This window comes from Salvelinus alpinus, chromosome 14 (genome assembly GCF_045679555.1).
Source record: "Salvelinus alpinus chromosome 14, SLU_Salpinus.1, whole genome shotgun sequence".
Lineage (NCBI taxonomy): Eukaryota > Metazoa > Chordata > Actinopteri > Salmoniformes > Salmonidae > Salvelinus > Salvelinus alpinus.
In genome coordinates this window covers 53,170,997-53,184,559 of record NC_092099.1, presented here as the reverse complement: position 1 = coordinate 53,184,559, position 13,563 = coordinate 53,170,997, and the positions used below count along the sequence as shown (strand labels likewise).

General features: G+C 44.1%; 2 protein-coding genes across 17 annotated transcripts in view; one reads left to right on the top strand and one right to left on the bottom strand.

The window, feature by feature from the left end:
* Positions 1 to 10,024, top strand: part of LOC139539067 (1-phosphatidylinositol 3-phosphate 5-kinase-like) — a 36,035-nt gene extending 26,011 nt beyond the window's left edge. For all 10 annotated transcript variants that reach the window (XM_071341782.1, XM_071341781.1, XM_071341780.1 and 7 more), the window contains 18 exons: positions 2,470 to 2,648; positions 2,819 to 2,932; positions 3,154 to 3,262; positions 3,424 to 3,578; positions 4,016 to 4,106; positions 4,215 to 4,275; positions 4,370 to 4,507; positions 4,620 to 4,740; positions 5,137 to 5,232; positions 5,364 to 5,447; positions 5,524 to 5,624; positions 5,751 to 5,810; positions 5,957 to 6,133; positions 6,266 to 6,369; positions 7,980 to 8,177; positions 8,653 to 8,845; positions 9,040 to 9,114; positions 9,308 to 10,024. In XM_071341782.1, the coding sequence (XP_071197883.1) occupies positions 2,470 to 2,648; positions 2,819 to 2,932; positions 3,154 to 3,262; positions 3,424 to 3,578; positions 4,016 to 4,106; positions 4,215 to 4,275; positions 4,370 to 4,507; positions 4,620 to 4,740; positions 5,137 to 5,232; positions 5,364 to 5,447; positions 5,524 to 5,624; positions 5,751 to 5,810; positions 5,957 to 6,133; positions 6,266 to 6,369; positions 7,980 to 8,177; positions 8,653 to 8,845; positions 9,040 to 9,114; positions 9,308 to 9,423 (2,172 nt within the window). In that variant the 3' untranslated portion in view covers positions 9,424 to 10,024. The remainder of the gene's footprint in view (positions 1 to 2,469; positions 2,649 to 2,818; positions 2,933 to 3,153; positions 3,263 to 3,423; positions 3,579 to 4,015; positions 4,107 to 4,214; positions 4,276 to 4,369; positions 4,508 to 4,619; positions 4,741 to 5,136; positions 5,233 to 5,363; positions 5,448 to 5,523; positions 5,625 to 5,750; positions 5,811 to 5,956; positions 6,134 to 6,265; positions 6,370 to 7,979; positions 8,178 to 8,652; positions 8,846 to 9,039; positions 9,115 to 9,307) is intronic.
* A 286-nt stretch (positions 10,025 to 10,310) lies between these two features.
* LOC139539068 (serine/threonine-protein phosphatase 6 regulatory ankyrin repeat subunit B-like) overlaps positions 10,311 to 13,563 on the bottom strand; it is a 64,378-nt gene continuing 61,125 nt past the window's right edge. For 6 of the 7 annotated variants that reach the window (XM_071341783.1, XM_071341786.1, XM_071341784.1 and 3 more), the window contains one exon: positions 10,311 to 12,698. In XM_071341783.1, coding sequence (XP_071197884.1) covers positions 12,442 to 12,698 — 257 coding nt within the window. In that variant the 3' untranslated portion in view covers positions 10,311 to 12,441. The remainder of the gene's footprint in view (positions 12,699 to 13,563) is intronic. The other variant, XM_071341788.1, reaches the window with a different exon arrangement.

Here is a 13,563-nt window from a genome sequence, read left to right as displayed (position 1 = left end):
GAGATTGAAGCTAAGCAGACTCTACTTTACTCTCTTCTACAATACTATACTCTTTCCTACTTTACTCTACTCTCTTCTACGATACTATACTCTCTCCTACTCTGCTTTACTCTACTCTCTTTTACGATACGTTTATTTACTATACTGTATTCTACTATACTCTCTGCGTACTCCACTATACTCTATTCTACTCATTAATACTCTCGTCTACTCTGCTATACTTTACTCTCATCTATGATGCTATACTTTCTTGTACTCTAATTTACTCTCTTCTACCATACTATACCCTCCTACTCTACTATCCTACTCTAATTCTACTCTCTTACTATACTTTACACTCTTCTACTATAATTTACTTTCTTCTCTTCTACTCTATATTATACTTAAAGCTGTGAGAGATTGAAGCTAAGCAGACTCTCTTCTACTCTTCTCTCTTCTACTATACTTTAATTTACTATACTCTATTCTACTCTTACCTACTCCACCCCTACTCTCTTCTACTATACTTTACTCTCTTCTACTCTTCTACTATTTACTATGCTACTATACTCGTATACGCTACTTTCTTCTACTCTAATCCTACTCTCCTACTCTACTATATATCACTCTCTTCTACTGTACTCTTCTACTGTAATCCTACTCTACTATATATCATTCTCTTCTACTATAATCTTCTACTCTAATCCTACTCTCCTACTCTACTATACATCACTCTCTTCTACTATACTCTTCTACTCTAATCCTACTCTACTATATATCACTCTCTTCTACTCTAATCCTACTCTACTATATATCACTCTCTTCTACTGTACTCTTCTACTCTAATCCTACTCTCCTACTCTACTATATATCACTCTCTTCTACTATACTCTTCTACTCTAATCCTACTCTACTATATATCACTCTCTTCTACTGTACTCTTCTACTATAATCCTACTCTCCTACTCTACTATATATCACTCTCTTCTACTATACTCTTCTACTATAATCCTACTCTCCTACTATACATCACTCTCTTCTACTATAATCCTGCTCTCCTACTCTACTATACATCACTCTCTTCTACTCTGCTTCTACTCTACTATACATCACTCTCTTCTACTATACTCTTCTACTCTAATCCTGCTCTACTATACATCACTCTCTTCTACTCTGCTCCTACTCTCCTACTATACATCACTCTCTTCTACTCTGCTCCTACTCTCCTACTCTACTATACATCACTCTCTTCTACTCTGCTCCTACTCTCCTACTCTACATCATTCTCTTCTACTATACTATTCTACTATAATCCTACTCTCCTACTCTACTATACTCTTCTACTATAATCCTACTCTCCTACTATACATCACTCTCTTCTACTATAATCCTACTCTCCTACTCTACTATACATCACTCTCTTCTACTATACTCTTCTACTCTAATCCTACTCTCCTACTCTACTATACATCACTCTCTTCTACTCTAATCCTACTCGTCTACTCGTCTACTATACTTTACTCTCTTCTACTCTTTACTTTACTCTACTCACTCCTACTCTATTGTACCCTCCTACTTTACTCTACTATCATTTACTATACTCTATATTTTACTCTACTCTCTTCTCTACTATACTCTATTTTAATCTACTCTCCTATTCTACTCTCCTACTGTACTATACTCCCTTACTATAATTTACTACTCTACTCTCTTACTGTACTATACTCCCCTACTTTAATGTACTCTTCTACTCTATACTTTACTCTACTCTTCGACTCTCCTATTCTACTGTACTATGCTCCCCTACTATAATATACTCTTCTACTCTATACTTTATTCTCCTATTCTACTGTACTCTCCTACTGTACTCTCCTACTGTACTATACTCTACTCTCTTCTACTCTATACTTTACTCTACTCTTCGACTCTCCTATTCTACTGTACTATACTCCCCTACTATAATATACTCTTCTACTCTATACTTTACTATCCTATTCTACTCTATACTTTACTATCCTATTCTACTCTATACTTTACTATCCTATTCTACTCTACTCTCCTACTGTACCCTCCTACTGTACTATACTCTACTCTCTTCTACTCTATACTGTACTCTCTTCTACTCTACTCTCCTACTCTTTACTCTTCAAAACTATAATTTATTCTCTTCTACTCCTTTACTCTACTCTCTCCTACTACTATCCTACTTTACTCTCTTTTACTATACTATAATTTACTCTACTCTATACTTTATTTTACTCTACTCTCTTCTACGCTACTCTATATTATACGTTACTGTACTCTCTTCTACTCTCTACTCTACTCTCCTACTATACTTTACTCTTCTACTCTACTATTTTCTATGCTACTCTACTCTCTTATACTCTATTCTACTCCTACTCTACTGCTACTCTCTCTTCTACTCTCCTACTCTACATTACACTCTTCTACTATATTCTCCTACTCTACTCACTTCTACTCTCTCTGTAGGTGACTCCTGTGGTACCCCTGTCTAATGACTCGTGGTCCATGTCCTTTGCTAAGTACCTGGAGCTGAGGTTCTATGGTCACCAGTATACCAGGAGGGCTAATGCTGAGCCCTGTGGCCACTCCATCCACCATGACTACCATCAGTACTTCTCCTACAACCAGATGGTGGCCTCATTCAGGTGGGAAACACAGGCCAGGGCTTTGACTTCTATCCAGCCATACATCATTTAGCATTCTTACTACATCTTCAAATGACCTCTAAATACCAGAACATAAAGATCACTATAGTTATTGTTAGTGTTGTAAAATGTATATGCCCATCATGCCATTGTAATTGTCTAACCACCAGCTACATCTCAGTGAGACTGCTAGAGGTCTGCCTCCCTCCTCCTAAGATCTTCATCAGGAACCAGGGGCCCTCCAAGGGCCGGATCCAGCAGGACCTCAAGGACTTCTCACAGAAGTAACTGGTCTACCTGTTGTCTGTCTACCATGACCTTAACTTGCCTGATCCTGGATCTGTTTGTTTGTTCTGCATAGTCGACTCCTATGGTTATTGTCCTCTGACAATAACCATAGTAGTTGGCAAGATCGCACAAACAGATCTGGGACCAGGCTAGGAGTCTCAATAATCTATTCCTAACCAGTCCTTTTCCATTCTGTCCCTCTCGTCCCTCTTGTCAGGGTGACTCAGGTGTACCTGGCCATAGATGACCGCCTCACCTCCCTGAAGACGGACACCTTCAGCAAGACACGTGAGCAGAAGATGGAGGACCTGTTTGCACAGAAAGATGTAGGTTCTTCCTCCAAAGCGTGGGACCACTGTGTATAGTATGTATAGCGCAGTGGAGGCTGGTGTCGCTTTACGTCGGAGGACGGGCTCATTGGAATGGCTGGAATGGAACGGTATCAAACGCATGTTTTCCATCCGTTTTGTTTTGTGTGCGTGTTCAGATGGAGGAGGCAGATCTGCATAGCTGGATAGAGAAGCTGCAGGCTCGTCTCCAGGCCTGTGGTAGTGACTCCCCCCAGCAGCTCCAGACTGTACTGGAATCAGTGGTAGTGAAGAAACAGAGCCTGTGTGAAACACTGCAGTCCTGGAACAGCAGGTGAGAACCATAGAAATAAGAATGAATAGAACGGGCTTGGACGCTCTAACCCTGCCTATTGACTGGTACACTCGCAATGTCTGCCTGGTATTGGGATGCAAAAATGTCCATGGTATTTTGAAATGTTCTATCAACTGATGCTGGATTGTCATGGTAATGTAGAATGTTCATTCAAATGATGCTAACTGATGTGGCTCATGCAATTGAATGTCTTTTTTGTAATGTCATTTGATTTGACTCAACAAATCACAGCACAGATTGAAGGGTAAACTTCTTGCTTTTACTTGGAAAACAACAGGTGTTTTCCAAGTAGACTAACAGTGAAACGCTTACTGATGGACCTTTCCCAACAGTGCCGAGAGAGAAGAAAAGAGAAATGATTGATGTCAGTGGGAGATCTTTCTAAGAATGGATTTGTTGTACCATGTAACCTTCAGGCTGCAGGACCTGTTCCAGCAGGAGAAGAGCAGGAAGCGTCTGTCTGTCCCAGCCAGCCCTGGGAGACACCGACAGACAGACGACAGCAAGGTCAGTGCAACAGATTCCTGATAGAATTCAGATGATTGGAAGTGCTTAGTATATGATAAGCACATAGTGTATCAGAAAGTAAGGAATGTTGTTTCTTTTGTTTGACAGCCAAGTGCTCTGGAGTCCTCTCCACGCAACCCCTCCCCTTTAGTACAAAATGTTGACAAAGGTAAGGGGATTGGTTCAGCTTTCAGTCAGAATGCTATCTACTTCTCTCATTGGTGGACTGTAGTTGATGGGCGTGTCTGTTATTTGATGAACAGAGGATCGTCACCTCACTGCCATGCCCTCAAGCTGGGGCTCGTCATTGCTAGCGTTACCGTCACCAGGGGAACCAGGCTCAGAACCCCTCTCGTCTGGACCCTGCTTCCCTGACCAGGATTCCGTCAGCATCCCAGAGGGTGAACACACACACAACCCCCCACATTAGCTTCCTATTCTTTCTCTAGATCTACAGTGCGTATCTAAATACAGACCACTCCTGTCCTTAAATTCATTCTCGTTGTCTCCTAGATGTGTTTGATGGACACCTGTTGGGCTCCAATGACAGCCAGGTGAAAGAGAAGTCCACCATGAAGGCCATTCTAGCCAACCTGATGCCAGGCAACAGTTACAACTCCATCCCATTCCCATTGTGTGTACATTATGACTTTATCTCTGAATAGGCTTTTGGCCTGTAGTATAAATTGTTGAATGATCAGACAAATAAGATAGCATTTGATATAAATGCCCATACTATATTGAGCCCTGTTCATTTTCTTACTTTGTTGTAATGTTTAGCTTGAATCCTAGTGTCGACTAGGTGCCACATACAATATCTTAGGTGCCACATACTGCCGGTGTGCCCTTGAGCAAGGCACTTAACCGCTAACCTGCTCCAGGACCCTGTGCTGCCGTGTTGTTGTGTGTCGGGACTGGGCACTGTGAAAGCCCAAATCAAAAATATCCTAATATAATGGATCAATAAAGAGTGTGTTGTACTGTTTACTATTGTATGTTTTGTGACGTCGTTGTGTCCGTTGTTCGTCAGTGAACCAGACAAGCATTACCTGATGTATGAGCATGAGAGAGTGCCCATCGCCGTGTGTGAGAGAGAACCCAGCTCCATCATCTCATTCGCTCTCAGGTAACAGCTCCTGTCCAACTCTTCTCCAGTCTCTTCACATGCCCGACTTTTCTGTTCAAAAGTGTTTTTTGTTTTAATGATATAGTTATGTTGTTCTAATGATATTTGATTGACCTCTGCCCAACCTCTAGCTGTAAGGAGTATAAGAGTGCTCTGGATGAACTGTGGAAGACAACATTGAAGACAGGAGGCGAGGACACCACCCTGTCCACCAGGTACACCACACTGCTTCTGCAGATGTCAACTGTGTGTGTGTTACCTGATGTATAATCCTATCTTGTCTGTGTGCAGCTCTGGAGAGAGCCGGGTCAAGAACAGCCCAGCCAAGCCCAACGAGACAGCCTCCTCCCAGATGGGTCTGGGCCGCAGCAGCATGGACTCTGACCCTCTTAGTGAGTAGTGGACAAGGTCAAGGGGCAACATGAGGGGGGGGTGCTAGAAAATCAGTTTAGCTCTGTTCTGATGTAGTATGTAATGTTTCTGGAGTTCCTAGGTTGTTTTTCTTTTGCTCTGAACAGAAGATGCAGACATAGGAGACAACCATAAGAAGTCAACAGGAAACCCTCATATTGAATTACGTGAGTAAATGCATTTCTCATTGGATTTCCCTTTGGAATGGCATCACCACTTAGCCTGCAAACTTCCTCTCAATAATAAGCATAAGGCCTAGTCAGTAACCCATCTCATTCTGTCTCTCCCCCCCCCCCCCATCTCTCTCCTGCAGAGTTCTCTGATGCCCACGCTAAGTTCTACTGTAGGATCTACTATGCTGAGGAGTTCCACAAGATGAGAGCGGAGATAATGGAGAGTACAGAGGATGACTTTGTTCGCTCGCTGTCCCACTGTGTCAACTGGCAGGCCCGCGGTGGCAAGTCTGGGGCCGTCTTCTATGCCACCGAAGGTGACCGGCAACACCAGAGCCATATTGTTTTATTTTTAACTTCTATTTACCAGGAAGTCCCATTTGAGGTCAAAAGACGCCTTTTAAATGTCTGTTGTACCTCACTGTGTATCTTTACCCTCCCTCCCTCAGATGACCGATTCATCCTGAAGCAGATGCCCAGACTAGAGGTTCAGTCCTTCCTGGACTTTGCCCCTCACTACTTCACCTACATCACTGGAGCCGTGCAGCAGAAGGTAAACTATGCTAACTACAGTACCCCCAGCTAACTACGCTACCCATCTGGCTTCAGGTCTAGCACAAATATAGTTAAATGAACTTAAATAGATACACTATATACAAAAGTATGTGGACACCCCTTTAATTTAGTGGATTCGGCTATTTCAGCCACACCCGTTGCTGACAGGTGTATAAAATCGAGCACACAGCCTTCCAATCTCCATAGACAAACATTGGCAGTAGAATGTCCTTACTGAAGAGCCCAGTGACTTTCAATGTGGCACCGTCATAGGATGCCACCTTTCCAACAAGTCAGTTTGTCAAATTTCTGCCCTGCTAGAACTGCCCCACTAGAACTGCCCCCGTCAACTGTAAGTGCTGTTATTGTGAAGTGGAAACTTCTAGGAACAACAACGTCTCAGCCACGAAGTGTTAGGCAACACAAGCTCACAGAACGGGACTGCCGAGTGCTGAAGCACGTAGCGCATAGAAATCGTCTGTCCTTGGTTGCAACACTCCCTACCGTGTTCCAAACTGCCTCTGGAAGCAACGTCAGTACAAGAGCAGTTCGTCGGGAGCTTCATGAAATTGGTTTCCATGGCCGAGCAGCCGTGCACAAGTCAAAGATTGCCAAGCGTCGGCTGGAGTGGTGAAAAGCTTGCTGGCATTGGAGCAGTGGAAACGCGTTCTCTGGAGTGATGAACCACGCTTGACCATCTGGCAGTCCGACGAATGAATCTGGGTTTGGCGGATGCCAGGAGAACTCTACCTGCCCCAATGCATAGCGCCAACTGTAAAGTTTGATGGAGGAGGAATAATGGTGTGGGGCTGTTTTTCATGGTTCGGGCCCCTTAGTTCCAGTGAAGGGAAATCTTAATGCTACAGCATACAATGACATTCTAGATGATTCTGTGCTTCCAACTTTGTGGAAGTTTGCGGAAGGCCCTTTCCTGTTTTCAGCCTGACAATGCCCCCGTGCACAAAGCGAGGTCCATACAGAAAGGATTTTTCGAGATTGGTGTGGAAGAACTTGACTGGCCTGCACAGAGCCCTGACCTCAACCCCATCGAACACCTTTGGGATGAATTGGAACGCAGACTGCGAGCCAGGCCTAAATGCCAAACATCAGTGCTAACCTCACTAATGGTCTTATGGCTGAATGGAAGTAAGTCCCCACAGCAATGTTCCAACATCTAGTGGAAAGCCTTCCCAGAAGAGTGGAGGATGTTGTAGCAGCAAAGGGGGACCAACTCCATATTAATGCCCATGATTTTTGAATGAGATGTTCGACAAGCAGGTGTCCACATACTTTTGGTCATGTAATGTATATTTGGAGTTGGACCTATGTTTGCTGTGTATGGCCTTGCTTTTTAAGTAATACATTTATAAAGATAATTCATTTAATTCGAGGAAATCAAATTTTATTAAACATATTGTACTTGTTTTATATTGTTAGATTTCTTAGTTCTATGACATTGTATATGCAGGGCTCCCTTGAAAAAGAAAAGCTGGTCTCAATGGTGTCTCGCAGATAAAATAAAAATGTCAATGAGCTGTGTTCTTGTCGTTGTGATGGATGGATGGTTATTGCAACACAGTCCTATCCTAAACCCAGTCTGTCCCACAGCGGCCCACTGCCCTGGCTAAGATCCTGGGTGTGTACCGGATCGGCTACAAGAACTCCCAGAACAACTCTGAGAAGAAACTGGACCTTCTTGTCATGGAGAACCTGTTCTATGGCAGGAAGATGGCCCAGGTGTTCGATCTCAAGGGTTCTCTGAGGAACCGCAACGTCAAGACCGAGTCTGGGAAGGAGAGCTGTGAGGTAAGCATGGTGCTAGTCTAGCAGGGCTGGGCCATGGGTTCGATTCCCACTAAGGCCACATACAAAATAAATGTATGCAATCACTGTAATGTAAGTTGCTTTGTTTTATGTATGTGTTGTTTTAACCAGATACAGTGCATTAAGAAAGTATTCAGACCTTTTTCCACATTTTGTTACGTTACAGCCTTATTCTAATATTTATTAAATACATTGTTTTCCTCATCAATCTACACGCAATACCCCATAATGACAAAGCAAAAAAAATTTTTGGAAAATGAATACATTTTTTAAAACAAATACCCTTTGCGATGAGACTTGAAATGTAGCTCAGGTGCATCCTGTTTCCATTGATCATCTTTGAGGTGTTTCTACAACTTGTTTGATTGGACATGATTTGTTCATTGAGAACACATTCTCTTTTGCAATAATGACCTTTGGATAAAAGCATGAGCTAAATGGCATAATTCTATATTAGGTGGTTCTGCTGGATGAGAACCTACTGAAGCTGGTCCATGACAATCCTATGTACATAAGAGCCCACTGCAAGGCCATCCTCAGGGCTGCTATCCACAGTGATGCCTACTTCCTGTCTAGTCACCTGATCATAGACTACTCTCTGCTGGTTGGACGAGACGACGCCACAGACGAGCTGGTGGTGGGAATCATAGGTGAGGGAAAAGCTTTATCTTTTTCAAATGTATTCTCATTGGCTATAACGTTGTTCATTGTTATACATAAACTGTTTACTGGTGTTTATAGAAAATCATTCTTCATTTCTCCATGCATGCTGCTTCAAAAAAGGCTTTGAGTGACATTGTACTTTGCTATATTTGTAAAACAAACATTCCTCCCATTGTTTCAGATTACATACGGACGTTCACATGGGATAAGAAGCTGGAGATGGTGGTGAAATCCACAGGGATCCTGGGAGGGCAAGGTCATTTATCTGACACAACAGCTCCTTCCCCCTACATTAGTCCTTGACGTCTATTTTAAGATTGTGCCCTTTCACGTTTAGCTTTGATCTCTAGTAATTAGTTAATTGTATAAAGACCTTTTTGATTTCTTATGTAAATGAAAAACGCTATACAAATAAAATGTATTATAAACGTTTTGTGTCTTGCACACAGGTAAGATGCCCACGGTGGTCTCTCCAGAGCTGTACCGAGCCCGTTTCTGTGAGGCTATGGACAAATACTTCCTCATGGTACCTGACCACTGGACAGGGCTGGGGGTCAACTGCTGAACTGTTACACCAGGGAGCTAGCCTGAGTCCCAGACCTGTTTGTGTTGTCCAGCCAATTCCTATGTCATTTTTACAGCATAAATGGATCTGGGACTCAGGCTACCAGGGAGCTGCTAGCTACAGAACACAACATGGGCATCAGTCACCAAGGCGGAGAGGAGACCGCAATGCAGAAAAAGCCTTATCCCAATAGGGAACCATAATAGCACACTGGATTGATGGATGAAAGAAAATAATCGAGGAAGATTAATGACTTTTTTGTTGTTGATGAAATGCAAAGAATGGCCAGTTTGTACGACTCAATCATTCCATAATAATCATCATAGAATCTTCCACAGGTAGACCTAGAGCTGGGTAAACTGTTTTATCATAAACTAGACCAGTGACTGTTCTTTGGCATGACTTTTTCCTGACCTGGAAAGAAAAACTCTTGTCCCTAATGACATATTTCCCCGAGGGAAGAGATTATTTTGAAGGGCCAAGATTTCCAACTGTTTCACAGATCACTGAGATAGCACAAATAATCTTACTTGGTCCTAGTTTGAACAAATTAATTGATGTAAATGTACAGAGATGATGTAATTAAAGATTATTAACTGATTTCACAAGGTTTTAAACCTTAGTGTCAGATGTTTATGTTGGCCTCCCGTCTGGTAAGTCTACAAAGATATGATGGTAGAAAGTCATTGTTCATCACTACATGTAGTGTAAATTATTTTACCGGTATATTGACTCCTTACCCACTTAAATATAATCTAGGCTTTTGAGGTTTCCAAGACTGAACTAGAGGATCCATTCTCTCAGGTAAGCTTCAGATGGCCAAAAACATTAGCTATATTTAGTTTACTTGATATCAAATAGGAAAGCACGCAAATCACACACAGAACTAAATTAAAACAGAGTTTTATATAATTGTACAATTCATATAAAACAAAGGGAAGCTGACAAACAACCTTCAGCATTTCATACTGAATCAGGAACTGTTATGAAAATCAATCAAACACAGTGATACGATTGTCACGACTGACATAATACAGACAGGCCACCTGCATTTCAAATGCCACCCTATTCCCTATAGTGCATGACTTTTGAGCAGGGCCCATAGGGTTCTGGTCAAAAGTAGTGCACTATGCAGGGAATAGCTTGCCATTTGGGACAGAACCCAAACTCCCCGTTTATCTTAGTTCCAACGACAAGCATTTAGAAATGGAGGCATTGTGCTTTCTATGTGTGCTCTGGGGTAGAGAGTTATTACAATGACACCGTATGTACAAAAGCAGAAACCAACTTCCTTTTGTCAGACATCTTGTAGCAGGCATATATATATGCACACAGGCATGCCTGACCATAGCTGGGGAGTTTATTTTTCAGGGTTAGAAGTGACAGGATACTTATTAGAGCAGGGCTGTCCAACCCTGTTCCTGGAGAGCTCCTCTCCTGTTGGTTTTCACTCCAATCCTGTTCCTGGAGAGCTTCCCTCCTGTAGGTTTTCACTCCAACCCTGTTCCTGGAGAGCTTCCCTCCTGTAGGTTTTCACTCCAACCCTGTTCCTGGAGAGCTTCCCTCCTGTAGGTTTTCACTCCAACCCTGTTCCTGGAGAGCTTCCCTCCTGTAGGTTTTCACTCCAACCCTGTTCCTGGAGAGCCTCCCTCCTGTAGGTTTTCACTCCAATCCTGTTCCTGGAGAGCTCCCCTCCTGTAGGTTTTCACTCTAACCCCAGTTGAAACTAACCTGATTCAGTTTATCAACCAGCTAATTATTAGAATCAGGTGCACTAGATTAGGGTTGGAGTGAAAACCTACAGGACGGTGGCTCTCCAGGAACAGGGTTGGAGTGAAAACCTACAGGATGGAAGCTCTCCAGGAACAGGGTTGGAGTGAAAACCTACAGGACGGTGGCTCTCCAGGAACAGGGTTGGAGTGAAAACCTACAGGAGGGAAGCTCTCCAGGAACAAGGTTGGAGTGAAAACCTACAGGAGGGATGCTCTCCAGGAACAGGGTTGAAGAACCCTGCGTTAGGGGATACACTTTTTTGGGAGAATTTAAATTTAAGTATATAAAAGGTGTAACAAGGCACTGGACAAGTTTAAGAGACTGGCACATTGCAGGTAGGTAGCCAACAGACAGAGCGGTAAAGGAGGATGGAGGGAGGGGTAGAGGAAGTGAAGAGTGATCAAGGTCCTGCTGTCCTTTGTACCATAATATAAACGTGAATAAATACCGTACAGGTGTCAACCTCTTCACTGGAGACCTGATCTGACATACTGTATCTGGGCATGTAATTTACTGAAACGCTATGGACCTGTAACACGAGGGACAGAAGTTTCCTAACTGACCACGTGACAGGATCAGGAACAACTCAGTGCCCAATGTCATATTTCTATTGGTGTGGGAACACAAGAGGTTGAAAATTGTGCCACTTCTTTGCATAAAGGCCATACTCTGACTATACAAACACTGTAACTAGAGGAAAGCATTCTACCCTGTTTCTCTATAATAAGCTTATAAGTGAATTCTGGAATTGTGCTTCAGTTGGTTTGTGCTATACATCACTGGGCAGATAGACAGAGCAGGGTGTACCTTTCAATGCATACCTAGGCTACCCAGACACAAACATTAACATAAATACTTATGTTAAGTCAATATTTGGTACATCAACCAACCAAAATAGAAAAGGTTACAATTCTACTTTTCTTCATCCTTGGGTCTCTTTTCGTAAAAAATAAAAAAATTGCTTTAATAAAAAAAGGTATTTCATAAAAAAAGGTGTCAGCCTGTCATAGATCGCCAAGCTGAGTACCAAGAGTGATCTGGAGAAGAAGCACCAGCAGACAGAATCACAGTTAGGTTATGGGTCAAGCTCCATCCCTCCAGCCTTTAGGGGGAACAAAGTCCTGTACAAGCCCCACTGAGAGGTTCTGCTCTGGGACACAAGCAAGGAATCAGGTTGGTCGGGTGGTGGGAGAGTGCTGATCTTCAGGCATCCAGGTAGTCTGATAAGAGTCAGGGTCATAGGGGTCAAAAGGTTTCTGAGTCCGAGTCGTTTTCAGTGGCGCCCTGACTGGCACTGCCCTCATCAGAGGGGTCCGAGGGGGCCTTGGGGCTGCGAGGGCCATGGGAGCTTTTCCCCTCCCTGGGTAGGGCTCTCAGGAGGGAACCTGGGGAGGGCGCACCGGAGCTGCAAGGGGAGCAGAAAGGTATCATGGTAGCCAGAATGAGAGCCAGACAGTCAGCCACCTCCCTGCTAGGAGCGCAAGCCAGAGCAGGGGTCAAACCTGGGGGAGAGAGAGAGTGGGCGGGATAGGTAGGGTGGGAGAGAGAGAGATAGGGATACAAAGTAGAGAAGAGGAAGGGAGATAGAAGGGAAGATGGAGAAAGAGATATAGGGGGAAGAAAACATGGAAGAAGTGGGGCGGAGTGAAGCAAAAAAACAGAGAGATGGGAGGACAACAGGAGAAGGCAGCATTCAATTAGTACCCAGCCAGCCCAGACACCAGACAGTACCCAGCCAGCTCAGACACCAGACAGTACCCAGCCAGCCCAGACACCAGACAGTACCCAGCCAGCCCAGACACCAGACAGTACCCAGCCAGCCCAGACACCAGACAGTAGACAGCCAGCCCAGACAGTACACAGCCAGCCCAGACACCAGACAGTAGACAGCCAGCCCAGACAGTACACAGCCAGCCCAGACACCAGACAGTACCCAGCCAGCCCAGACACCAGACAGTAAACAGCCAGCCCAGACACCAGACAGTACCCAGCCAGCCCAGACAACACAGCCAGCCCAGACACCAGACAGTACACAGCCAGCCCAGACAGTACACAGCCAGCCCAGACACCAGACAGTACCCAGCCAGCCCAGACACCAGACAGTACACAGCCAGCCCAGACACCAGACAGTACCCAGCCAGCCCAGACACCAGACAGTACACAGCCAGCCCAGACACCAGACAGTACCCAGCCAGCCCAGACACCAGACAGTACCCAGCCAGCCCAGACAGTACACAGCCAGCCCAGACACCAGACAGTACCCAGCCAGCCTAGATACCAGACAGTACACAGCCAGCCCAGACACCAGACAGTACACAGCCAGCCCAGATACCAGACAGTTCCCAGCCAGCCCAGACACCAGACAGT